The sequence below is a fragment of the Capricornis sumatraensis genome, chromosome 12, assembly GCF_032405125.1.
Source record: "Capricornis sumatraensis isolate serow.1 chromosome 12, serow.2, whole genome shotgun sequence".
Classification (NCBI taxonomy): Eukaryota; Metazoa; Chordata; class Mammalia; order Artiodactyla; family Bovidae; genus Capricornis; species Capricornis sumatraensis.
In genome coordinates, this window is record NC_091080.1 from 46,023,608 (window position 1) to 46,049,390 (window position 25,783).

General features: G+C 41.4%; 1 protein-coding gene across 2 annotated transcripts in view; it reads right to left on the reverse strand.

The window, feature by feature from the left end:
• MPHOSPH8 (M-phase phosphoprotein 8) overlaps nucleotides 1-25,783 on the reverse strand; it is a 46,887-nt gene that overhangs the window by 7,360 nt on the left and 13,744 nt on the right. Inside the window, exons 3-9 of one of the 2 annotated variants that reach the window (XM_068984227.1) lie at nucleotides 13,007-13,828; nucleotides 9,925-10,024; nucleotides 7,031-7,288; nucleotides 2,196-2,321; nucleotides 2,027-2,115; nucleotides 949-1,089; nucleotides 237-323 (exon numbers count right to left, since the gene is read on the reverse strand). In XM_068984227.1, coding sequence (XP_068840328.1) covers nucleotides 237-323; nucleotides 949-1,089; nucleotides 2,027-2,115; nucleotides 2,196-2,321; nucleotides 7,031-7,288; nucleotides 9,925-10,024; nucleotides 13,007-13,828 — 1,623 coding nt within the window. Of the gene's footprint in view, nucleotides 1-236; nucleotides 324-948; nucleotides 1,090-2,026; nucleotides 2,116-2,195; nucleotides 2,322-7,030; nucleotides 7,292-9,924; nucleotides 10,025-13,006; nucleotides 13,829-25,783 lie in introns of both variants that reach the window. The other variant, XM_068984226.1, reaches the window with a different exon arrangement.

Below are 25,783 nucleotides of genomic sequence, written 5' to 3' on the forward strand. Positions count from 1 at the left end.
CAGCTTCCCTCCAGGGCTCAGCTTGAATCCACAAACCTTGGCCACCAGGGTACAGAGCCCACAGCTCCCTGTGCTTCCTCTCGTCACACCCAGTAACTCCGTCTTTCTGGGTTTGTTCTGTCACTCAGCTGCAACCCCTTCAAGTCCACAGACTGTCTTGTCCCCATTGATCACCAGCCCCAGTTCAGTGGCAGAGGGAGGTCCTGAGGAGAACATGCTCCCAGGGAGGCATTTACCTTCATTAGTGCCGTCTCACCATTGTTCTGCTGGACGTTTACAAAAGCTCCTGCTTCCAAGAGAATAGCCACAGTAGTTAAAAAGTTCTGTTAAAAAAAAAAAAAGGTTTTAATCCCCTCAAATTCTTTACAAGTAAGATTGTCAAGATGTTTTCAGATTTCTAGCCACTAGCAAAAGTACTCAGATTCTATCTCATGCAGGTTGGTGAATACCACAGACCACTGCTTCTGCTCCTCCCTCCTGCCCCTGCCCTCCAAGGCCCCAGGAGGGTCGGGAGCTGCACGGAGTGGCCCCTCCCGCTGGCACCCTGCATAGCCGCACACCGTCTGCCAGCAACTTCAACCTCAAGTTTAACTACTGGTTTCAACATAAAGAACCTCTTCATCTCAGTCCTTTAATAAGATAACATGGGAACATTATAATTAAATTATTAACCAAAGGAATACTTTAGATTGGAAAAGATTTTTTAGAAATCTAAGAATTAAATCAGTATTAATACATTAATCAGAAGTTCTTTTTCAATACAAATCACCTTCAACTAGACAGACGATATTTAGAAATTTCAAAGTACGACTGTCAATAAAAACACTGATTTATGACAAGTCATAGATGAACTGAACTAAGTTATGTGACTGTGTGACCGGCACACTGCTCCGCAGACACAGATTCTGTCTCCAAGACTAAGAAAGCACAGCATGCTGCGTGGCCTACCTTCTCAGCGGCGTGGATGAGCGCCGTAGTCCCGTTCTTCTGCCGACCATTCACCTTCGCCCCCTTCCTGAGGAGCAGCCTCAGCAGGTCGTCCTGCCCTCCTGCAGCCGCGAGCATCACCAGTGTCATCCCGCTTGAATCCTGCGTTGGTTTTGTTACCCATGTGGTAGCAAAAGTGTGGGAGAGAAAGAGCCCAATGAACATAATAAGATGATTTGTATGAGTGCATTTAAAATAAATGCACAATAACTACATGAAGAAAAAACCCAAAGAATTTGGTTTAAGAGAAGAAACGATGAGCTGAATGAATGTACAGTAGATATATTCCTCAAAAAAAGATTCAAAATGTTAAAATGTCAATTCTAAGCCAAATTAATCTATTTTAATGTAATCCTAAGGGATTAAACCTAAAAAGTCCATAATTAAAGCAAGTAAAAAGGAATATATAAAAATATTTTCTAAGCAAGATTAGACAACCAAAAGCCATAAAGGAAAAGATCAAATGATGTTAACTACCTAAAAATAAAAATCTCCCCAAGCAGTAAGACTCAAAAATGTAAAACGGAAAGGGTTAATATGCTTCTATTAAAGTATCCTTATAAATCAGTGTGAAAAAACTCAGCAACAATAATAAAAGATTGGGAACTTCCCTGGAGGTCCAGTGGTTAACACTGTTTCCGCTGCAAAGGGCACAAGTTCAATCCCTGGTCCAGGAACTAAGATCTGGCAAGCCAAGGGCATGGTCAGAAAAAAAAACAAACCCCAAAACAATAGAAAGAGGGGCAGTTGCTATAAATAGGCAACTATCAATAAAAACCAAATGGTGACAAAATAAGGAGTCACTTTCCCCTCAAAATGCAGAGGTTAAACCATAGACAAAACCAGGCATATCATGGTAACTAAAGGTCATTATACAGGGCTGGAATTACAAGAACTGTAATTCTATTATACGTTTCTACAATGTTTGACTCTTATAAAGTGAACATGTATTACTTTTATAGTTGAAGAATAAACCTGAGTTATTTTAAAAGAGCTATTTTCCATCTTCCTTTCATCAGATTTTTCAAAGACACTTCACCTCTTGGTCCAGGTTATATTCTTCACTTGAGTTAAGTGCAACCTTCACAGTAACATAATCCCCATTTTTCACAGCATCCCTCAATAAATCTAAAATGAAAGAAAAGATAAATTAGGTTTTCAATAACTAGATTCATTAAGAAGATCCCTATAATTCCCAAACTACTCACTGCTTGGAATCACATCTGCTGTAGTAACATTCTCATCTTCTCCATCAAGATGCTTCTGGAAGTCCTCCAGTCTCATCCACTCCAGCTGCAGATCCATGCCCAGACTCAGAACCTGCTGTCTGCCATCTGGGACACAGAAGAGCCTTATTAAGATATACTTTTACAGACTATAAAAAATACAATGCCATTTTATTTAAGCATATGGTGTCCTAACCCAAATGTTACACTTTATGTCATTATCTGAGTCTCTCATTAAATGTCTGACTTTCTTTGGGTAGTAATATGAATTGTCTACTTTTAGATATCATACATGAAGAGGCATAAAGACTAATAGGTATCTTATTAACTGTAAAATAGTAACATGAATTTTAGTAGCTGAAAGAAAGCGAGAAATCACAGGGCTTCAGTAAGAGGAAGCCCTGTGATTTGTTCCTTTGGCCATTCTTCTTGGACAGCTGGTCAGCCCTCCCCAGCCAGAAGGGCGAGAGACAGAGGGTCAACCTTACACAAGGGATGAATGTACACTGCTTCCAATATTCATGTAAGTAAAGTCACTCTAAACATAAATAAGTCATTGCCTGTGATCCTGTCAGACTTGGCTCAAGCTTCACCCCCTGCAAGTACTCGCACCAAACCCCACAGCACTCAGGGTCCTGAGATACCCCCACTACAAGTGATGCAAGTGCTAGTTTCCACCCTATGTCTGACCCATGGACTCATCAACACTAGGGATGAAAATCTTTATTCCCTACTGGCAGTGGAACAGAACACATCTGGGAAGAACTCAAAATGGCTGTACTATTTTAAACAGTGAAAGTCACAAATGTTTGATGCTAAGAGTTAAAGGATTTAAACAGATGACTAACAGGAAGAGGAAAAGATGCTCAACATTGCTAATTATTAGAGAAAAGCAAATCAAAGCTATAGCCAGTACCTCCCATCGGTTAGAATGGCCATCATTAAAAAAAAATCTACAAACAGTAAATGCTGGACAAGGCATGGAGAAAAGGAAACCCTTCTACAAACTGTGGGAATGTAAGCTGACACAGCCACTATGCAGAACAATATGGAGGTTCCTCAAAAATCTAAAAACAACTACTATATGACCTAGCAATCCTACTCCTGGGCATATATCTAGAAAAGATGAAAACTAATTTAAAAAGATGCATGGAGCTCTATGTTCATAGCAGAACTGTTTGCGACAGTCAAGACATGGAAGCAACTTAAATATCCAAAATGTCCATCGATAGATGAATGTATAAAGAAAATGTGGCATGTGTGTACACATGTGTGTGTATATACATATATATACCCAATGGAATACTGCTGCTGCTGCTGCTAAGTCGCTTCAGTCATGTCTGACTCTCTGTGACCCCATGGACGGCAGCCCACCAGGCTCCCCCGTCCCTGGGATTCTCCAGGTAAGAACACTGGAGTGGGTTGCCATTTCCTTCTCCAATGCATGAAAGTGAAAAGTGAAAGTGAAGTTGCTCAGTTGTGTCCAACTCTTAGCGACCCCATGGACTGCAGCCCACCAGGCTCCCCTGTCCATGGGATTTTCCAGGGAAAAGTACTGGAGTGGGGTGCCACTGCCTTCTCCAAATGGAATACTAGTCAGCCATAAAAGAGTGAAATCATGCCGTCTGCAGCAACATGGATGGACCTGGAGATGACCATACTAAGTGAAGTGAGTCAGACACAAAAAGACAAATATTATATGGAATCTTAAAAAAAAAAAAGATGCAAATGAATTTACTGACAAAACAGAAACAGACTCACAGAAAACAAACTAATGGTTACCAAAGGGGAAAGGGGAGGGAACTAAATTAGCAGTTTGGGATTAAAAGATACAAACTCCTATATATAACATAGATAAACAAAGACCTAGTGTATAGCACAAGGAGCTATATTCAGTATCATGTAATAACTTATAATGGAAAACAATTTGAAGAAGAATATATGTGTATATATGTAACTGAATCACTCTGCTGTACACTTTAACAACACTGTGTATCAACTATACCTCGAGAAAAAAAAAAAGTTAAAAAGGATTTAAGGACATCCCAACACAGAACCAATCCAATGGATGGAGGAGCCTGGTAGGCTGCAGTCCATGGGGTCACTAAGAGTTGGACACAACTGAGCAGCTTCACTTTCATACATCGGAGAAGGAAATGGCAACCCACTCCAGTGTTCTTGCCTGGAGAATCCCAGGGATGGGGAAGCCTGGTGGGCTGCCATCTATGGGGTCGCACACAGTCGGACACGACTGAAGCGACTTAGCAGCAGCAACGACACAGAAAGAGCACAGCCTTGTCCATGTATGACTGTGTAAGTTGCATATACTTGCTGTACCTCACTTCCTGAGTAACAACAGTAGTGGACATTCAGAAAGAAGTGTTAAATTCATGAATCAATACATTCAATCCACACACAAAAATCTGTGAGGGAGCCATGCTACAAATAAGGAAAGCCATGTGTGCACTGACATGTGTCTGTGTCCTCAGCTGCTTCCCCCCACAACTCCCCCAGGGAGACTGGGACTCAGGACAGCTGAGGGTTCACAGATACTGAGACAGTGCCTCCAGTTACACAGAGCCATGATACTCAGTGGGATCACGATGAAGCCAACTGGCCTAAAATCCTAAGTTCATTGTGTTCATTCCTACCAAGCACTGAACCCAACATCTAGCAGTTTTAACTTTTTCTCTATTTTAAAATAAAAAATTAGACATATACTAAAAGAATGTTACGATGTGAATGAGCCTCTGTGAATACAGCCCTTACTGACCACAGAACCCTGACGCTAACCCTTAGATAGCACACTAAAAAGCAGAGACATTACTTTGCCAAAGGTCTGTCTAATCAGAGCTATGGTTTTTCCATTAGTCATGTATGGACGTGAGAGTTGGACTATAAAGAGAGCTGAGCGCCAAAGAATTGATGCTTTTGAACTATGGTGCTGCGAGTTTTGAACTTTGGACTTCAAGGAGATCCAACCAGTCCATCCTGAAGGAGATCAGTCCTGGGCGTTCACTGGAAGGACTGATGCTGAAACTCCAATACTTTGGCCACCTGATGCGAAGAGCTGACTCATCTGAAAAGACCCTGATGCTGGGAAAGATTGAGGGTGGGAGGAGAAGGGGACGACAGTGGATGAGATGGTTGGATGGCATCACTGACTTGATGGACATGAGCTTGAATAAACTCTGGGAGCTGGTGATGCACAGGGAGGCCTGGCGTGCTGTGGTTCATGGGGTCCCATGGAGTCGGACACGACTGAGCGACTGAACTCAACTGAAGCCTTACAAGTGGCTGGATTCCACCTGCTCCTGCTTTGCTGGGTTTCCACACCTGAGCTTGTGAGTGCTGAACCCTGGCCGTCCTCCCCCTTCTTGGGATAGTTCTGTCTGGTCTGGGGACTGAAGTGATGGTGGGGCCCAGAGCCCAACTGCTTTCAGGAAGACTTCTTTGTAAGTTTCATAAACTCTTGCATATGAAACCATCTGTGCCTAGTATTAAATTTGAAAGACTACTTTAAATGACTATTTCACATTTTTTAATAGTAATAATATCCAATTTTTTTGTATTTGGGTCAGTTTTGTTAAACTATTATCTTTCTAGGAATTTCCCATTTCATTCAATTTTCTAGTTTATTGCAAGAAAATGCCATTAGAATTTTAATTGCTTTAATCTGGATGCCACCTATAATGGACTCTCTTTTCCCCCTGGAAGTACTTTTTAAGTTTTCATTCTTTTTTTCCCTTAGCACTACCGGAGGCTGGTCTACTCTGTCAGTCTTCCAATGAACCAGCTTCTGGCATCACCAGTGCTCTACTGCGGAAGAAGGTCCCAGCGGCCACCACATCCTCCCTGTCCTCGGGCTGTATGTCCTGCTCACCGTTTCCACAGGAGGAGCAGCACTGAGGCGCATGTGGGCTGGACTCGGGGCTCCCCACACTATTAAGGTGCTGGGGGTGGTGAGGAATACTTATCCTGTGGCACACAGGCCAGGCCAATCAGAAGCTCCCTGCTTGTAAAACCTGCCTCCCCATCCAGGGTGGCTGCCTCTTTCCCGGGTCTCCCTGCCCTCTGTGAACTAGGTCGGTCTCAGGTTCTATCCAGAGCTCCCCAGCTGGCTGGACCAATACCTCCTGGACTATCCTTTGTTGCCCAGTGTCTCAACAGCAGTGCTGCTGTCTGACATCTGGGCAGCCCAGTCCCCTCCGTATGCTGGCTGAAGAAACTAACCCAGTTTCCAACCAGCTGGACAATCGTGTTATCAAGGATCCCAGAACCTAGGTGTTTGCAATAAGAGGTCACCTAACATCTAGCTTATTATATATCCCCAAATATTTCAAAACTTCAACTGTTTTACAAGATTTATAAATTATACAAAGTTTTATCAGATAAATCTCTAAACCCCTGCCCTAAATAAATACACTTTTATTCCTCTTCTCCACCACTACGTATTCTATACACAGCCCTCGCCTCCTCAGCTAATTTCAGTATTTCAGAACAGACTCACAATCTAACCTCATTTAGTGTTTTTACTACAAAGTTGAAAGGGAAGAATACAAATAAGTCTGTATTTTGACAGTTTTCTGAAAGAAATCTAGTAAGATACACAGACAACTTGCCAAGAGGAGATAAGGTAGCAAACCAGAAATCTCTGTAATTGTAAATGTGCTGAGCTATTCTAGAGGGAATCAGAAAATAGATTCAAACAGTTTTCTACTCCATCCTGAGACCTTAACAACTGCGGAGAGGAGAGGAAGGTGAGGAGAGAGCTCTGCACACAGCCCTGAGAAAACTGCACAGTCACACACCCTTACCAGGACTCTCCTCTGCTCGGCTTGCACTGTCCAGAACTTCTTGGTCACCTTCTGCAGCTATATATGCCCATGTGTCAGTCTCATCTCTTGTATTTCTTCTTTCTTTAAGTAACGGCTTGTTTTCCTTGGCTTTGTGGTCTTCTGTGACTTTACAGTCTGGCGGTATTTCATCTCTTTTCCGATTATTCTCAGGAAAGTCATTTTTTTCTTCTGGAGTTAATTTAAACAAATCAAATGCATTTCTGATTTCCTTAAATGCTACTGGAAAAAAATAAAATTGATTATGAGTCACTAATTTCTTTGTAATCAAAAGAAAATCTGGGTGTTTTTTAAAAAAAAACACCCAGATATTTTCTTAATTCTTACTAATATCTGCCTTGGTTAGAAAGTCTGATCAGGCTGACTATCATAACCATGAAGCCTTTCCATTCATCTTTGTGTTGGCTACTCCGTACTTAGAAAGGACAGCCAAAGTGAATGGCTCTTCTTCTGGCGGTCTGAACTACTCGCAGTTTTGACAAAGGCCACCACAGCCCATGTGCCTCAGAATAATCCTAGTCATGTCACCAACCACCCTTCTGCCGAGACACCGCCTCCACCAGGCCCGGAAGTGACCTAGTACAAAAATGACTTTTGGCGGAGACTGGGAGATGAAAGGGTGTCAGCACACTGACTGTGGCCCAGCAACGCTGCACCTGATGCCTGTGACAATCCACTCGCTTTAAAGACAAAGCAGAGAGAAGACTGGCAAAGCAGCAGATCTGTAATAATAACCCCCAAAAGGGGTAGAACAGAACAGAGTGAACAACTATAAATTTTAGGTATATAGCAGATAGGTGTTTTGTTTAAATTCTGAATTCTTTTATGTTAAATAGGAATACCTTTTCAATAGTACTTTAAAGTGACATCTCTCATTTATCTTCCTCTGTAAGAACTGCATAGGCTTAAACAGTTTTAAACACCTGTAATAAACTATAGTTTGCTTCGAGTAGAGGTATCCTGGTTAATGCACAACATGGTGTGACCAGAGGAAAAGCAAGCATTATATGAATGCAGTGCTAACCAACACAAATGGAACCTTTTCTTTTTTCAGTAAGAAAGCTAGTCCAAATAAAGCTCTCATTCTATAAAGATGTATCATTTCCAAACCACAGTGAAAGGAACCTGAGCAATTTACCAATTTTGTTTTCTACGTCCCTTGAAGAAACCTCACCAAGTATATGACACAACAAAACAACATATGCAGAACGTAATACCACAGTGGCAGCACTGAGGCTGCTTGTCCCAGACATATTTAAACTCTGAATATCCTGATTATTTGCATAGAACACCAATCTAGTAACAAAAATAGAGAATGGCAAGTGGAACATCTCATTCAATGTTCAGAAATAAAAGCATTAACCATTCTTTCCTTTTTCCACAGGTAAGTCCTTTTTTCCACATTTAAATCTGAAGGCAACTGAATTCTGGTATTTTCCCAAGCTACTGTATGAAGAGGATGCTGAATCCATTGTAATACAGCATAGTGCAATGTAAAGACTCATGTTTGCCAAATCTGACACACTCCCAAAATATACCCCCAAATGCAATTTTATTTCTGCCCTGGAGGCTGGGTGCCAAGGATCAGACAGAAACACAGGTACATATAAGCTGCAAGGTTACGGTCATCAGACTCTGAAAACTGGAAAACTGCAGACACAGTGAGGCTGGCAGAGTCCCAGCCATAGCACCTTTTGGACTTGGGGTGGAAGCAGGTGGGTTTTAGCAGCAGGGATACTGAAAATCGGACTCCAGGTGTGGCCTTCTGAACTTAAGGAACAGACTGAACATTCACAGTAAAAAATGTACCTGAAACTGACAGATACTCAGAGGAAGAAAAAGTTCCTAACTACTTCTAATCTTACAACATTTTGAATCTCCAGTCACTCTCTGAAGAGAGGCTTAGAGTTGCAGTATCACTATGAAGAGGCACAGTCTCTACATCACTCACCTGCACACAAGCCATCAAAGCTGTTCCTTCCCAGATTCCATCAACCCTGCCACTTCCTGCCAAGTCTGAACTGAGGCTTAGAGCCAAAACTCACTTTTAGTATTACCTCAGGTACATAGTTTGTGAGAGAACACTCTCAAGAAATCATCCATCTCTTAGAAATCACTGCTTCGAGTTGCTTCGAGTAGAGATATCCTGGTTAATGCACAACATGGTGTGACCAGAGGAAAAGCAAGCATTATATGAATGCAGTGCTAACCAACACAAATTGAACCTTTTCTTGTTCAAAGAACTTGTTTTCCAAGTACTTTTTGGTGTGTGAACTGAAATATCCAGTTTCATTCAAACATTGTAATGGTGAATGTTTTATAAAGTACTTGTTCTAATAATAACGTACTATAAATTCTTAATTGAGTTATATCTTGATGTGGTCAAAATGTATATTAATTGTATTTATACAAATGACACAGTGCTAAGCACAATAAATTGATTAAACAGAAGTTTATCTCAGCATCTACTATAAGAGATACTTATTTACTTTTCTGTCAAAACTAATTTCCTGTCTCTTTAAAGATTCCCACCAGAATCTAAAACTGTAAATTGACTATATTTCAATTAAAAAATTAAAGTTAAAAAAAAAATGAAGATAACATATTTCATCTCATATCCAACAGGAAAAAGAACAATGTGGTTAGATGGGGGAGGAGTTAGTTATACTAACAACAGACATTATGTAATAAATGAAGATTACTGGTAAACAACAGTAGCATAATGTTCTCAAGTCCCCAGTAAACAAATTTTCTACTCAATGACATTGCAGGTTAGAAAAGAGTCTGTCTTCACAATGAACTAGACTCTTTGTCTGAAAGACCAACATAAACGACAAATGTCACTATTCGCTCACTCTTTAATGCCTTGGGCTCTTTTCGGCCTTTTTCTTCCTTGTCCAAGTCTTGCCTTTTCTGGTATTTTTCTTTGGGTTCGTATTTTTTGGTCTCTCTCTCCTGAAAAAGACACATGTAAGACCCCAAACACAGACAGAGCTGATACTGATTCTGAAAACTGGGAAACAGGTTTCTGGCATTAGGACTCCCTTCTGTGAACTGTGCACAGGACCCCTGACGACGACGTCTTTGCTCATGTCAACTGCGTCCTTGGTCAAGTTTACCCCCAACCTCGACAATTCACAAAATATCACATTCAAAACCCAACACCAAGTTTCCTTGAAGAATTTTTTATTACTAATAATAAAATTCCAAAAAACTTCATCTACAGTCCTACTAACCAAACATAACTGTTTTTAATTCTCCACATTGTCCCTTGGATCTCTGTAATTTTACAGATAACTTTATGTTTAAAATTTATTTTTCTTTATTTACACTGCATAAGATATTTTTACTTGACTGTGTTCCTATGTATGTATGGTTTTCTTCACCGTAACATTTTGTAAATGTTTCTATTTTTGCTATGCTGACCTCATAATATTTCAGTGGATATTTAACAGTCCCCAACTATTATATTTTCTTAACTTTTTCCCTCATGACTAGACAGGCTAGTATAGCATTAGTTTAGTAATAGAACAGGACCCCCATGGGGCCTTCCCAGGGCAGACCCCCCTACCGCACACCCCATATCCTCTGCTGCAGCTAACCACTCTGGAGAACCTGGGTAACAGTGTCTGGTGCACACTTCCTGTATAGTTTTACAGATGTGAAATCCCCCACCAAAGGGAAGGTGTTAACTGCTTGATGACCATTAAGACATGGCCCTCCCAGGCCTAATGGAGTCTAAGGATCAATATTAACCCTGTGACACCACTGCTTAATCTCACCATCAATGAACCAGAGTTGTGCACAACTTATCACAGGTCCTGCCACCCCCTCCCTCCCTCCCTCCCTCCCCCCAGGCCTTTAAAAATGCTATGCTGAAACCCTCTGGAGAGGTGGGGTTTTCAAGCAGGAGCCACACCCATTCTCCTTGCACTGGGGCCTCTCCTATAAAGGCTGACCTTTCCTTCATCACAAGCTGGGGTCGGTACAGTGGCCTCACTGCACTCATGTGGGATCTTAGTTTCCAACCCGCACCCCCTGCAGTGGAAGACGGACATCTTAGCCACTGGACCACCAGGAGAGTCCACTGTGGTTCAGATGGTAAAGAATCAGCTTGCAATGCAGGAGACCAGGGTTCGATCCCTGGGTCGGGAAGTCTCCCTGGAGAAGGAAATGGCAACCCACTCCAGTAATCTTGCCTGGAGAAGTCCATGGACAGTGGAGCCTGGCAGGCTATAGTCTATGGGTCTCAAAGAGTCAGACACAACTGAGCAATGAACACACACACCAGGGAAGTTCCAGAAGTGGTATATTCTTAAAACAACATGGGGAAAATATAAGTAGGATATGAAAAGCTAATAAACTGACAAAGCTCTAAGCTTTACTTCACAATGCTACATCGTATCTGAATTCCTCTAAAAACCCTGACTTGTTCACAAATTAGCCCCCAATTTTCCAGCTGCAGTCAGTCCAAAAGAAAGTCTAGATTAGACTAAGACAAAAGTTGAGGTGCTTTCCAAAGCGGGATCGTCAGCATTTGTAATTGCTTCCCACCAGTCAGACTAGCGGAAAGACCAGGGCAGAACCTGCCTGCCTGCAATGCAGGAGACCTGGGTTTGATCCCTGGGTTGGGAAGATCCCCTGGAAGAGGGTATGGCAACCTACTCCAGTATTCTTACCTGGAGAATCTCCATGGACAGAGGAGAATTACCAGGTTATATACAACCCATGGGGTCACATAGAATAGGACATGACTGAGCGACTAAGCACAGCACAGACAGACTAGTAGGGGAACAGTCTCTTTTGCATTTAAACTATTTTAAGCTGGTCACTGATAGGTAACAGCAGGGAAGGAAAAAACTCTGAAAGTTAAGTCTGAGCCACCCTTTTGAGAGACATTTGCAACTCTGAGGGAAATCTCTGGCTAGGGCGTCTAGGAGTTGTCAAGTGGCAGGTGAGGACTCACCAGTCAGTGCGGTAACCTCGCCCTTGTTTACAGTGCTTCTCCTCCCAGGACTGGTTCCCCATCCTCAGCATCCTCTTTTGTCTTTGGCTGAGGGTGGTGTTTGAGGGGAGGGTTTCATCCATTTTGGAGAGTTACTCAGTTTTCCTAGGTCTCTTTCATGTGTATGTGTTAGTAAACTTTTCATTTTCCCCATGTTAATCTGTTTAATGTCAGTTCAATTCTAGAGCAGCCAGGCAACCTAGAATCTAGGAGGGAGAAGAAAATCTCCCGATAAAGTGTTAACTCCCTAATGGTAGAAGAACTTCTCTTATAGGCACACATCAGAGATACTACAGGGTCAGCTTCAAATCCATGAAATAAAGCAAACATTGCAATAAAACGAGTTATAATTTTTCTGTCTCCCAGTGCATATAAAAGTTATATTTACACTATCGAATTAAGTGTGCAATAGCATTATGTCTAAAATAGCCATACCTAACTTTATTAAAAAAAAACCGTATTGCTAAAAAATGCTGGCTGTTGCCTGACCCTTCAGCTTTTTGCAAAAACAAAATCAAAGATCACTGATCACAAACACTGTAGGAAGTACAGTAATAATGAAAAAGTTTAGGACTTCCCAGTGGTTGAGACTCCAGGGGCATGGGTTCCATCCCTGGTCAGGAAAGTTCCACACAGGGTGGCCAAAAAGCAAAACAAAAGTTTAAAATATTGCAAGAATTACCAAAATGTGGCACGGAGACAGGAAGTGAGCAGATGTTATAGGAAGAACGGCTCAGATACGGGGTTGCCACAAACCTTCAGTCTCATAAAAAGCGCACTACCTGCTAAGTGAAAGGAAACGTGGATGGGCTGTGCTCCACTGTCTCCAAGTCTTTACTTAGAGCACCGGCCTGAGTGGAATGTCCCTGTATTCTGTCAGATGCAAACCTTCGTGGGATCCAACCACCCTCCACCAGGACCTGTGTACTCACCTCCCCTGGGGAGTCTGTGGGCCTGGACATCCTCGGCGGTGTCAGGGCAGAGGCAGGCACTGACTTATCCAACTCTGTGCTGCTTTGGCCTTTGTCTTGATTCCTTTGCTTTTTCTGTGTAGTTTTCTTCTCTAAGAAGACGTTCTTGTTTTCTAGCTTTTTGCTCTCTTTAAGCTCCTCTGTCCTTCTCGGTTTCTTTTTTTTCCTCCTTGCTTTGACCTCGTCCTCATCAGCACTTACACTGCCATCCTGCTGTATATCAGAAGCAGGATCTAGACTGGCTTCTTGCTCAGCTTTATCTTTAGCACCTCTAAACTTCTGCTTCTCCTCTCTGTTGTCAACCTGGAAATCTTCACAGTCCTCTTCCTGAAGGGGAGAATCACTAAGTACACCCAGGTCAGAGTCCACCTGAGATTCAACACATTTCTCTTTTTTTGTTTTTCTAATTTCTTTGGAATCGTCTCTTATTTTAGTCTTTACATCTCTTATTTCACCCTTTTTAACTTTCTTTAACTCCTTAGTTTCTTTTATATCATCTTTTTTGGGCTTTTTGGATTCCTTTAATTCTTCTTTGGCTTCCAAAATTCTTTTCTTTGTCCTTAAATCAAAACCCAAACTTTCAGAGGAGCTCTCCAGGTCTGGTTTGGGCTTGTCTTTCAGTTTCCCAGTCTTTGCTTTCTTCTTTTTCAGGTCGTCGGGGCTTTTCTCTTCCTTATGCCTTACTTTTTTCTTTTTCTTCTTTGGAGAAGTGTCTTCTTTAGTCTCACTCTGTTGATCACTATCAGAGTTTGCCTCAAATATGTCATTATTTAAGGACAGTCTCTATAAAGCATAAAAAAGATTTTAAAACTCATTAAGAACGCAGTAATTTAAAAGGTTTGGAATATCTGTACTAATGAAATCTGGTAGGAATTTTTTTTCCTCCAGTTTCTCAACTTCTTAAAATTGTTGATGTAACTGAGGTTGTGTAACTTACTTACATTGCTAACTTAAGAAAGAGATCTTGGAGGTGACAATAAGCATCAACTTAAGGAAACAGATAAACACAGAGGGACAGAAATTATCAGTGTTGCTGTAGGTCCTAACAGTCATACGTATGGGGGGTTATGTATAATTTCGACTTCAAAATTTCCAAAACACCAATAAGTAATTTGTAAAGATTTATTTATTTGGTGTCAAAATAACCCTTTAAGAATTAAGTATCTGTCTAGATATAAAACCCCTATGCAAAGCATTTTCAGGTCCTATTTCCCCACATTCTCTTCTAAATGACTTGGGGAAGGAAAAGAGGGAGAATAAAGATAGCTGTGTTTTTAAGTTTTCCCTGTGGTGCTTCAGCAAAGACCACCACCAAGTTTAATAAGGCAGTGGAAATGTGGTGGCACTGGCAAAACTTTTTGACTCTTCCTAAAGATAATCATGATGATGCGATCACTAATCTAGAGCCAGACATCTTGGAATGTGAAGTCACGTGGGCCTTAGAAAGCATCACTACGAACAAAGCTAGTGGAGGTGATGGAATTCCAGTTGAGCTGTTTCAAATCCTGAAAGATGATGCTGTGAAAGTGCTGCACTCAATATGCCAGCAAGTTTGGAAAACTCAGCAGTGGCCACAGGACTGGAAATGGTCAGTTTTCATTCCAATTCCAAAGAAAGGCAATGCAAAAGAATGCTCAAACTACCACCCAATTGCACTCATCTCACATGCTAGTAAAGTAATACTCAAAATTCTCCAAGCCAGGCTTCAGCAATACGTGAACCGTGAACTCCGTGATGTTCAAGCTGGTTTTAGAAAAGGCAGAGGAACCAGAGATCAAACTGCCAACATCCGCTGGATCATGGAAAAAGCAAGAGAGTTCCAGAAAAACATCTATTTCTGCTTTACTGACTATGCCAAAGCCTTTGACTGTGTGGATCACAAGAAACTGTGGAAAATTCTGAAAGAGATGGGACTACCAGACCACCTAACCTGCCTCTTGAGAAATCTGTATGCAGGTCAGGAAGCAACAGTTAGAACTGGACATGGAACAACAGACTGGTTCCAAATTGGGAAAGGAGTACGTCAAGGTTGTATATTGTCACCCTGCTTATTTAACTTCTATGCAGAGTACATCATGAGAAATGCTGGACTGGAAGAAACACAAGCTGGAATCAAGATTGCGAGGAGAAATATCAATCACCTCAGATATGCAGATGACACCACCCTTATGGCAGAAAGTGAAGAGGAGCTAAAAAGCCTCTTGATGAAAGTGAAAGAGGAGAGTGAAAAAGTTGGCTTAAAGCTCAACATTCAGAAAACGAAGATCATGGCATCTGGTCCCATCACTTCATGGGAAATAGATGGGGAAACAGTAGAAACAGTGTCAGACTTTATTTTTGTGGGCTCCAAAATCACTGCAGATGGTGACTGCAGCCATGAAATTAAAAGACGCTTACTCCTTGGAAGAAAAGTTATGACCAACCTAGATAGTATATTCAAAAGCAGAGACATTACTTTGCCGACTAAGGTCCCTCTAGTCAAGGCTATGGTTTTTCCTGTGGTCATGTATGGATGTGAGAGTTGGACTGTGAAGAAGGCTGAGTGCCGAAGAATTGATGCTTTTGAACTGTGGTGATGGAGAAGACTCTTGAGAGTCCCTTGGACTGCAATGAGATCCAACCAGTCCTTTCTGAAGGAGATCAACCCTGGGATTTCTTTGGAAGGAATGATGCTGAAGCTGAAGCTCCAGTACTTTGGCCACCTCATGTGAAGAGTTGACTCATTGGAAAAGACTCTGATGTTGGGAGGGATTGGGGGCAGGAGGAGAAGGGGACGACAGTGGATGAGATGGCTGGATGGCATCACGGACTCGATGGACGTGAGTCTGAGTGAACTCCGGGAGTTGGTGATGGACAGGGAGGCCTGGCGTGCTGCGATTCATGGGGTTGCAAAGAGTCGCACACGACTGAGCGACGGAACTGAACTGAAGAGCACTTCATAAAAAAACAACTAGTGAAATAGGAGGGAGAGGGGTAAAGCAGTCTTTAAAAGAATGACATGGCCCAAGGACAGGAAATAAATGGTTAGAACTAACCAGGTCTGACAAACCTAGACAGTGTATTAAAAAGCAGACACATCACTTTGCTGACAAAGTTCTATATACTCAAAGCTATGGTTTTTCCAGCAGTCATGTACAAATGTGAGAGTTGGATCATAAAGAAGGCTGAGAGCTCAAAAATTGATACTTTTGAATTTTGGTGCTGGAGAAGACTCTTGTCCCTTGGACGGCAAGGAGATCAAACCAGTCAATCCTAAAGGAAATCAACCCTGAATATCTATTGGAAGGACTGATGCTGAAGCTTCAATACTTTGGCCATCTGATGCAAAGAGCTGACTAATTGGAAAAGACACAAATGCTGGGAAAGACTGAGGGCAAGAGAAGGGAGCAGCAGAGGATGAGATAACGGTTAGATGGCATCACTGACTCAATGACATGAGTTTGAGCAAACTCTGGGAGATAGTGAAGGACAGGGAAGCCTGGTGTGCTACAGTTCCTGGGGCTGAAAGAGTTGGACATGAGTTAAGTGACTGAACAATGAACAACCAGGTCCAAGATGATGAAGAAGACTTCCACTAGACCTTGAGCCTCAGTGTACTCTCACTGTAACACATCAGCACACTAAGTGACACACCCAGAGGCACCATGACAGTTCCAAGAAAATGCAAGTGTTAGTGGGTCTGTCATGTCTGACTCTTTACGATCCCATGGACTGTAGTCCGCCAGGCTCCTCCTCCGTCCATGGAATTTTCCAGGCAAGAATACTGGAGTGGGTAGCCATTTCCTTCTCCAGGAGATCTTCCTCACCCAGAGATTGAACCTGAGCCACCCGGGGAAGTGTTGACAATTCCAAGGTCGAGCATAAAAGGTCACAAGTAGCCCAATTTCTGGAAATCCCCACTCCTTCCCTAAAACAGCTGGAATACTCCTCCCACTTATCAGTCTATAAAAACTTACTTGCCTATAAAAACTGACAATCTCATAGCTTGGGGCTGCTCTTGCCTTCTGAGATGGCCCTCACTCTGCAGACTGTTTCTAAGTGAATTCACTTCTTACCTATCACTTTGTCTCTCACTGAATTCTTTCTGTGACAAGTACTTGAGCTTCATTAAGTCCCAGGTATGATCAGGGATTTAAAAGACAGTGGGTTCAAGTCCCAGCCTGAGGTACACAGTTTCACCAGGACAGCAAAACAACCCCCGCCCCCCACCCCATGCCACAGACAACATCTACAACAAAATTAAGTGTCCAAGTGTTTCAATGAATCCCAGAATATAAGCTGGTAGGAACAAACACTGCAGGCGGTAAAGAATCCTCCTGCAACGTGGGAGACCTGGGTTCGATCCCTGGGTTGGGAAGATCCCCTGGAGAAGGGAAAGGCTACCCACTCCAGTATTCTGGCCTGGAGAATTCCATGAACTGTACAGTCCATGACTGAGTGACTTTCACTTTAATTTTCACTTTAGGAACAAACTAGTAATAGCAGTAAGACCCCTGTGGTACAAATATCCACACAAGAGCAAGCAAAGGTAGCGAGGAGAATGGAAGAAATCACTCAAAAGTCTAGCAGGGTCACTGGGAGGGGAGCTGCTGAAAGGGCAGGAGCTCTGGGCACTAGACCGTGAAGGGATGGCCCAGGTTGACCGTTCTCTAGAGTAACCAGCCGACGCTCCCTGCCAGGTGTACTGGAAAAGGCCCCACCGTGAGAAACTGCTGAGATCAGATTCCAAACAAAGAAGGTGAAAGAAAACAGAAGATTCAGATATAAGTGATGGTGGTGGCAGGCTACAGCCTATAGGGTCACAAAAGAGTCAAACATGACTTAGTGACTAATCAACAACAATGGTGGTGGTGAAAGGTTGAAACTAGAGCCCCAAAAGTCCTCTCATAAAGTCTGAGGCTATACTGTCTAATTCTTCATAAAATAAATAAAGTTTGCTCAGCAGTCATGAAGCTAAAAAATACTATCTTGTTCTCCTTTGCCTCCTAAAATTTCAAAAAAGTAATTCATATAAATATAAGCAATATAAATTGATTAGAGCATTTTATTAAATTATTATAAGAGAAAGCAGACAAAGGAACAGAGTAATTAACCTAAAAAGAACAACAGGATGGAAGAGAGACACACCTACTGTTAGAAAGAAACAACAGGCCCCAAATGCAGTTGATGATCCTAAGCCCACCAAGACAAATATCTAACCACACTCAGAATTATAAACCAGCAGTCTAGAGTTTCCTGATCAGCACTAGTGAAGGGTACTACTTGCCCTAATAGGACCCCCAGCCTGTCCGTGAGGGAAGGTGATCTGGTCAGTAACAGTCTCACAGTCTTTATTTTCTTGGGCTCCAAAATCACTGCAGATGGTGACTGAAGTCATGAAATTAAAAGACGCTTGTTCTTTGGAAGAAAAGCTGTGACAAACCTAGACAGGATATGAAAAAGCAGAGATACTACTTTGCCGACAAAGGTCCATCTAGTCAAAGCTATGGTTTTCCCAGTAGTCATGTATGGATTTGAGAGTTGGACCATAAAGAAAGCTGAGTGCCAAAGAGTTAATGCATTTGAACTGTGGTGCTGGAGAAGATTCTTGAGAGTCCCTTGGACTGCAACATCAAACCAGTCAATCCTAAAGGAAATCAAACTTTATATTCATTGGAAGGACTGATGCTGAAACTGAAGCTTCAATACTTCGGTCACCTGATGCGAAGAACTCACTCACTGGAAAAGACCCTGGCGTTGGGAAAGACTGAAGGCAAGGGAAGGGAACGACAGAGGATGAGATGGTTGGATGGCATCATTGACTCAATTGACAGGAGTTTCCGCAAGCTCCGGGAGTTGGTGATGGACAGGGAAACCTGGTGTGCTGCAGTCCATGGGGTTGCAAAGAGTCAGAGAGGACTGAGCGACTGAACTGAATCGTCTCCATCTGCCAATTACAACCTTTCCTTTCAGGAGCTCCTGGGAGCATCCTTCTGTTTGTTAGATAGATGCTGTCTGACTTATGAACTGGATAAAGCCAATTAGAGCTTCAAATTTACTCAGTTGAATTTTGGTTTATATAAAACAGTGAAAATAAAAAAATTTGAGGCATCAGGTAAAAAGACCAAGTGATTCATATGAGAAAGAAACTCAGATTTGTCATTAGAGATCCGTATTTCAAAGGGGGGTGTGGAGGGAAAGGGAAGGATGTGAGAAAATAGGTACTAATCAACAACATCAAATAACCTATTATCAAATTGATAACCACAAAAAAGAAAAGAAAAATTAATCCAAGTAACTTTTGAACAATCAACACCAGAACTGAATACACTGTAGGAACAAAAACAACTGTAAATAAACTTGGAATTTCACAGTAGAATGGGCATAGTAAATCTGAAACTAATTTCTAATTATTGCAGGGCTCAGTAAATGACTACATATAATATTGATGAACACCAGAGTTCTCATGGAAGAAAAGGGAGACAGAACTACAGACACTAAGAATGACAGGAAGACACAGTGGCGACGGACTGAAATTCGACATCAGTATGAACTTGACTTAAAACTAACATGTATTCTCCCCTTTATCTCTCTCTGAAGGGCCTAGAAATAATGATATCCCAGTAGCAATAATGGCATCTTGCTTTCTAAATTCTATTCTGCCCTAAAAAGAATCAAGATTCCCTGAATAAAGGTTGGTGCCAGGGCTGGAGCAGGAGGGTACATGGGGACACTTTGTCCAGGGAGCCAAGACGTGCCCAGACAGACAGGGAAACCACAGGAGGACGCAGCTCACTCACTCAGAGGGCCTCCCGCAGCCCAGGGGTGGGCCTGCTTTAACAGCAGCAATCAAGTAACAAGACTCCAAGAGTGTGTACCGCTACTTAAAAAATTTAAGGGGGAGGGAGGAGCTGCTCTTTACAGGACACAAACTAAATAGCTTAGAAAAACAGAAAAGTTGTTATTTGGAACCACCACAGTAATAACCAATTAAAGCAAAATTATTCAAAATTATCTTAAAATCATGGGTGAGAGGTTGTTGAAGAAGTGATTCTCACAGTCCGAAAGGTTACTTATTAGGTTACTTACTATTTTACAGGGGAAAAGGTACCTTTAAAAGGGAAGAAAAAATGATAGACCTCACTTTATCATATAATTATAATTTAACACCAGCAATGAGATAACTGACGCAGGACTCATCTATCAATGTCATGTACCTTACCGACAGAATACACGTGCCCAAATGTCTATGCTTAATCTACAAATCATCTAATTTCAATTTTAAAAATACTATTTGTGATTAACATTAATTAGCATCCATCTAATTCCAATATGAAGAAGCTTCTATAAAACTACTGGCCTGGATTCTGAAAAGGAGGGGGGTTCTGGGGGGTGTTAGACAAGAGGAAACCGAGACAGGACAAAGCTTGGTGACGGACCCCCCAGGAAACCCACAGTGTGGCCAGACACCGGCCGTACCTGTGACAGAAGCACTGCTGCCGCGATGCTGCTGCTGTCACGTGTCCTGACACAGAAGAGGGTCTCTGCTGCGTCGAACACACACACACTCAGAAACCAAAGGCAAAGCCTGCAACTCAATCAAGGCTCACTGGAAAGCTACCCCTCTGCTTTAAGCAAGTTCTGTAGGACACTTGTCTACAGAACTACTTCTTGCCTGTGGGAGACCATCTCAAATTTCCCTCAACCCTGAAGAGTTGACAACTGACTTCCATCTTCTTGAAACAGTGGTGACGCCTCATTTCCAAACAGAATACACTGTTTTTCCTTAAATTTTCTGCATTGATAAAGGGGGCACATTAAGAACTGTTATGTCTTCTCGGAGAATTGAAACCTTCCTCATTATGTAATGTCTCTTAATCAACTGTGATTTTTTTAAGTGACTCATTTTTAGTCAGTCTTTCCAAAGCTTTTAATGAAGTTTTCTTTGAAAAAAAGAAAAAAAAAAGGGAGAAAGCAGGGTGGTGGTCGGGGGGGGGGGGGCGAAGAGAAAGAACAGACAAAGCTTGCTAGACAAAGCTGACTAACTGCTTCAAAAAGATTTTAAATGAATTCTAAAACTGAATTTTTTTTTCCAAAATACAGTCAATCTTATAGTCAGATTATCAGGTGAAACAGAGTTGATAAGAAAAAGTATCCCCCACACACCACCAACTCCCCAATCTACATTTCTAGCCAAAATCTTCCTCTTCAACTCAGACCAGACCCATGTTTCCAATGGGAGATGGGCCATCTTCACTTGGACAAGCAAGTCACTAAAATCTCATGTGTTCAAAACTGGAGCTGTTCCCTAAATAATACCATGATGTATCTAGGTTCCCAATCCAGTAATTCAAGTTGTCTCTTGAGTCCGCTCTTCCCTCAGCCACTGACCTACGTGCATCAATTCTGCAGCCTCACCACCTCAACTCAGCTCCTCCCACCTCCCCTTCCAGAGTCAGTCAGGACCATATCGTCTCAGAATCATCTTCCCAGTAATGTAAGTAGTAAAGGGAAAGGAATGTCAGAATTACAAAATCACAAGCTGTAATGAAATAATGATTCCAGGCAATGACCACTTGTGGCTCCTAAAACCTACACATGAAATGTGAGGACTTGTCACGTGGATCAGACTGAAACTCCTCATCTCAGAGATTCTGTTAACCTCACGGGAGAGGAATCAACTAGACAAGATGGACATTCTGACATGTTACAGCAAGGCTCACGACCATCTGTGCAAAATATCAGTAAAAAAGCCAATGAACTCCCGTGCAATCCTGCTTCTCCATTAGAAAAACATGGAGAGACAGAGGAACATGTTAAAAGACACCATGTGCTCAAAACCTAGAATACAGGAAACTCTACACAAAAATAATCTGGTCTCTTCATCAAATAGACATGATGGGGAAAAATGGGGGAAGGTTACAGGAAGAAGCTGTTATAGATTAAGAAAGATGCAGAGATTATCAAGGATATGTAACATCCAGACCTTTTTCAAATCCCAATTCAATCAAGTCAACAACGACATGCTTTGTTTGAGACAACTGGGAGAAACTGAATAGATTATTAGATATTAGAAAGTATTAAGAAAAAAGTGTAACTTCACAGTGTGAAATTATCTGCTACTGCTACTGCTAGGTCACTTCAGTTGTGTCCGACTCTATGTGACCCCACAGACGGCAGCCCACCAGGCTGTCCCGTCCCTGGGATTCTCCAGGCAAGAACACTGGAGTGGGCTGCCATTTCCTTCTCCAATGCATGAAAGTGAAAAGTGAAAGTGAAGTCACTCAGTCGTGTCCGACCCTCAGTGACCCCATGGACTGCAGCCCACCAGGCTCCTCTGTCCATGGGATTTTCCAGGCAGGAGTACTGGAGTGGGGTGCCATTGCCTTCTCCACTGATTTCAAATGAATCGCAGGGTTAGCTGCACTGGGGTGATCCAGCCCTGGAATAACTGGCCAGATTCAATGAAGTCAGGATATAAAAATTAGTTACCAACTGATACACAGGTATTAGATGATAGAAAGGAACTAGTGTTAACTTTTAAAATAATTAAAATGTGAATAAAATTAAAACCACACATATCACAAACCTGAGCACTTTCAGTACACCAGTAATCTGTCTTTTTACTTACTTGAATAGTTTCACACACACAACAAGCATATTATTTATTATACAAACTAGGGCAAATCTGAAAATGAAGGGGGGCTCTGGTCATGATCACAGTAAGTCAACAGGCATATGCTGGGGCTGACTCAAGCAGGTTAGGGTCAGTCACCCTCCTCCACTAGGTCAACAACTGGTGGACAAGGTGTGATGACAAAATCACCGCACAGTATACACCCCCCTCAGGGTCACTCCCTCTACCTAATCACCTCTGGGAAGCATGAACTCTTCAGCAGTGCAACCACTGCTCAAATAACTTTTGGAAGTGCACTTTTGCACTGTAAGAACCATCATCATGCATTTTTTTTGCACACAAAAAGGAGGCATCATTAGAAATTATTTTCTTGCATGACATTCACATTCCTATGAAGACAATTCCAAAACAGTAAGTTTAAAAACATTTTGGTTCATGGCACTACTGGAATAAATGTTTACTTCACAAAATCTACACTTTTAAAAATAAAGCTTATTTGAGTGTGCAAATTCTCATTCGTTTTATCTTAAAAGAGTACATATATTACTTTATAGCCAGTATTTCAAGAAGCTAAAAAAAACAACTATCCTCAAAAATTTTAAAATAAAGGCAAAACTATCTCTTAGCTGAGGAGTAGGGACACAGGTTAATTATTAAAAAACACAGCTGTTTGCTTGCTAGAATATGTACTAATAAAAATTATTTTAAAAGAAAGGCAGAAGACAAGGATATGGAACTATTCTTAAAAGTAAGATCACACATGGACAACTTGTAAGGCTCCTCAAGAACAAAAGATAGGTATGATCTATTCTCATAAAACTACGACCATTTAAGAGTCTGGCCCATATAAGACACTTGATATTTACTAAAAAACAAAACAAAACAAAACATGCTATCCCTAAAAAAGAAAACCAGGAAGGTAAAAGCAGTAAAATGTTGCTGTGATGGTCCAGCAGAGGTTATTCTTTGTCATGTAACATCCATCATCAGAGCTCTCAAGGAAACCAGCCAGTGCCTAGCTGTGGATTTTTAGTTGACTAAAAATGAAGGTCTAGACTGTATCACACAAATCAATGTTAAATAGCACTTCATCGCTTTCTAAAAAATTTCGAACTACCCGATGGTCAGCAAAAAGAAAAAGGTATCCAAATGCTAAAAAAAAATTTTCTAATGAACAAATACCATTTCTGCATGATGTATATTTTCTGGTGAATAGAATCAACAATCACTTTTTGGTAGAAACCATTTCTATTTCTGTGATTCTGACTGAGTCCTGAACAAGCAGGGCTCCCAGAATTGGTAGCACTTCTCCATAAGACAAAGATTTTGGTGACAGGCAAATATTGTATTTTACAAGCGGCACATGTCTCTCTTGCATGAACAGTGATGACGAGGTGAATGAAGCCTTTTTCTCCTACTCTCTACTTCTACACTTAGAGTAAAAGAATCACAAGAACTTATGAACAGCAAAACTATTTTGCTAAAGTGGGAAAAGGTTACTAACTACTCATTTTTGCCATAGGCTTGTCTACCAACACCATTCAATAATTAGGTTAAAAGTCACAGCAATATAAATACTGGAATACTGTATAAATATGGGCTTCCCTAGTGGCTCAGACGGTAAAGAATCTGCCCATAATCTGGGACCTGTGTTTGAACCCTGGGTCCAGAAGATCCCCTGGAGATGGGAATGGCTACCCACTCCAGTACTGTTGCTTGGAGAATCCCATGGACAGAGGAGCCTGGAGGGGCTACAAGTCCATGAGGTTGCAAAGAGTCAGACACAACTGAGTGACTAACATGTTCATTTTCACATACTGTTATATTTAAAATGGGTAACCAACAAGGTCCTACTGTATACCCCAGGGGACGGACCTCTGCTCAATGTTAATATGGCAGCCTGGATAGGAGGGGAGTTTGGGGGAGAATGGATACATGTATATGCATGGCTGAGTTGCTCTGCTATGCACCTGAAACAATCACAATGTTGTTAATCGGCTATACCCCAATATAAAAAAAAAAAAAAAAGAACAGAGGTTTCACTCTTAAAAGATTCAAAATGTTATTAGTGCCTGGAATTTTAAGTTATTTATAAAATAGTAAGGACAACTTAGAAAAAGACACTTTCTAGTGGAAAAGTATCTCCCTAAAATTAGGACAAGGATTTTTAAGCTTAAGAAGAAGCCTCAAACCCAGCAGTCTATCAGGAGTCGTTCTCATCCAGACTCCTGTGCAAGCTGGACTGAAGCAGAGCCCTGGTGATGTGATGGGACAACAAAGCCAGTGTTCTATGAGTCAAGACTTTCTGAGAAAAGTTTTAGCAAACTTATCTCACTAATCAGGGAGTAAAGTTAAAGATAAATTTAAGAAAACTCAATCAAAATGTCTAAATTTTGAGAGCAATATGAACCAATCACCTAGTACAATGGGTGCATTTGTGTCTATAAGCATTTTTAGTGAAAGAAATAGGGGAGGAGAGAGTAGGCACCCATTCTAGAAAAGTGAATATGACTATAGCAAAACACTGAAGGAAAAAAGGCTCTAATCTGAACTCATAAAGGATTTCCTTCATAAAAATTTAAAAAGTACTGAAGAATTTCCTTAGTAACTTAAAAACTATTTATTAAAGACCCTGCCACTACAGCATACATTTTAAAAACTGTTAATTCCACTCTTCTAAATCAATTTCAAACGACAGCCTAAACCAAAAGAAAGCCTACCATAGTGCCTGACTCTATCAGTACTAACTGGTGAACTGAGCCTAGTTACTTAGCTCATTGAGCCTGCCTCAGTTTTCTCAGTCTAATCCATAAAAGTGCTGGCCGGGTATCTGGTATATACAGAGTACAAGCACTAGCCAGGCAGAGGTGCCTCTATCACTACAATTATTATCAAAAACCATTACACACAGTCAAGTCCTAATATTGCTTTTGTCATTTAAAAGATACTAAGTATGTAATAAAATTCAAACTGTAGGGAAAGAAGGGATCAATATTCAGTCCTTAAAATAAAAACTTCAATAAGAAATTTTGTTGTGATTTTCACTGTATATTAATAGTTCTAAATTCAAGAACATCTGTCAGTATAAAAAATGAAAATTATTTCTAATAAAAAAGAAAACT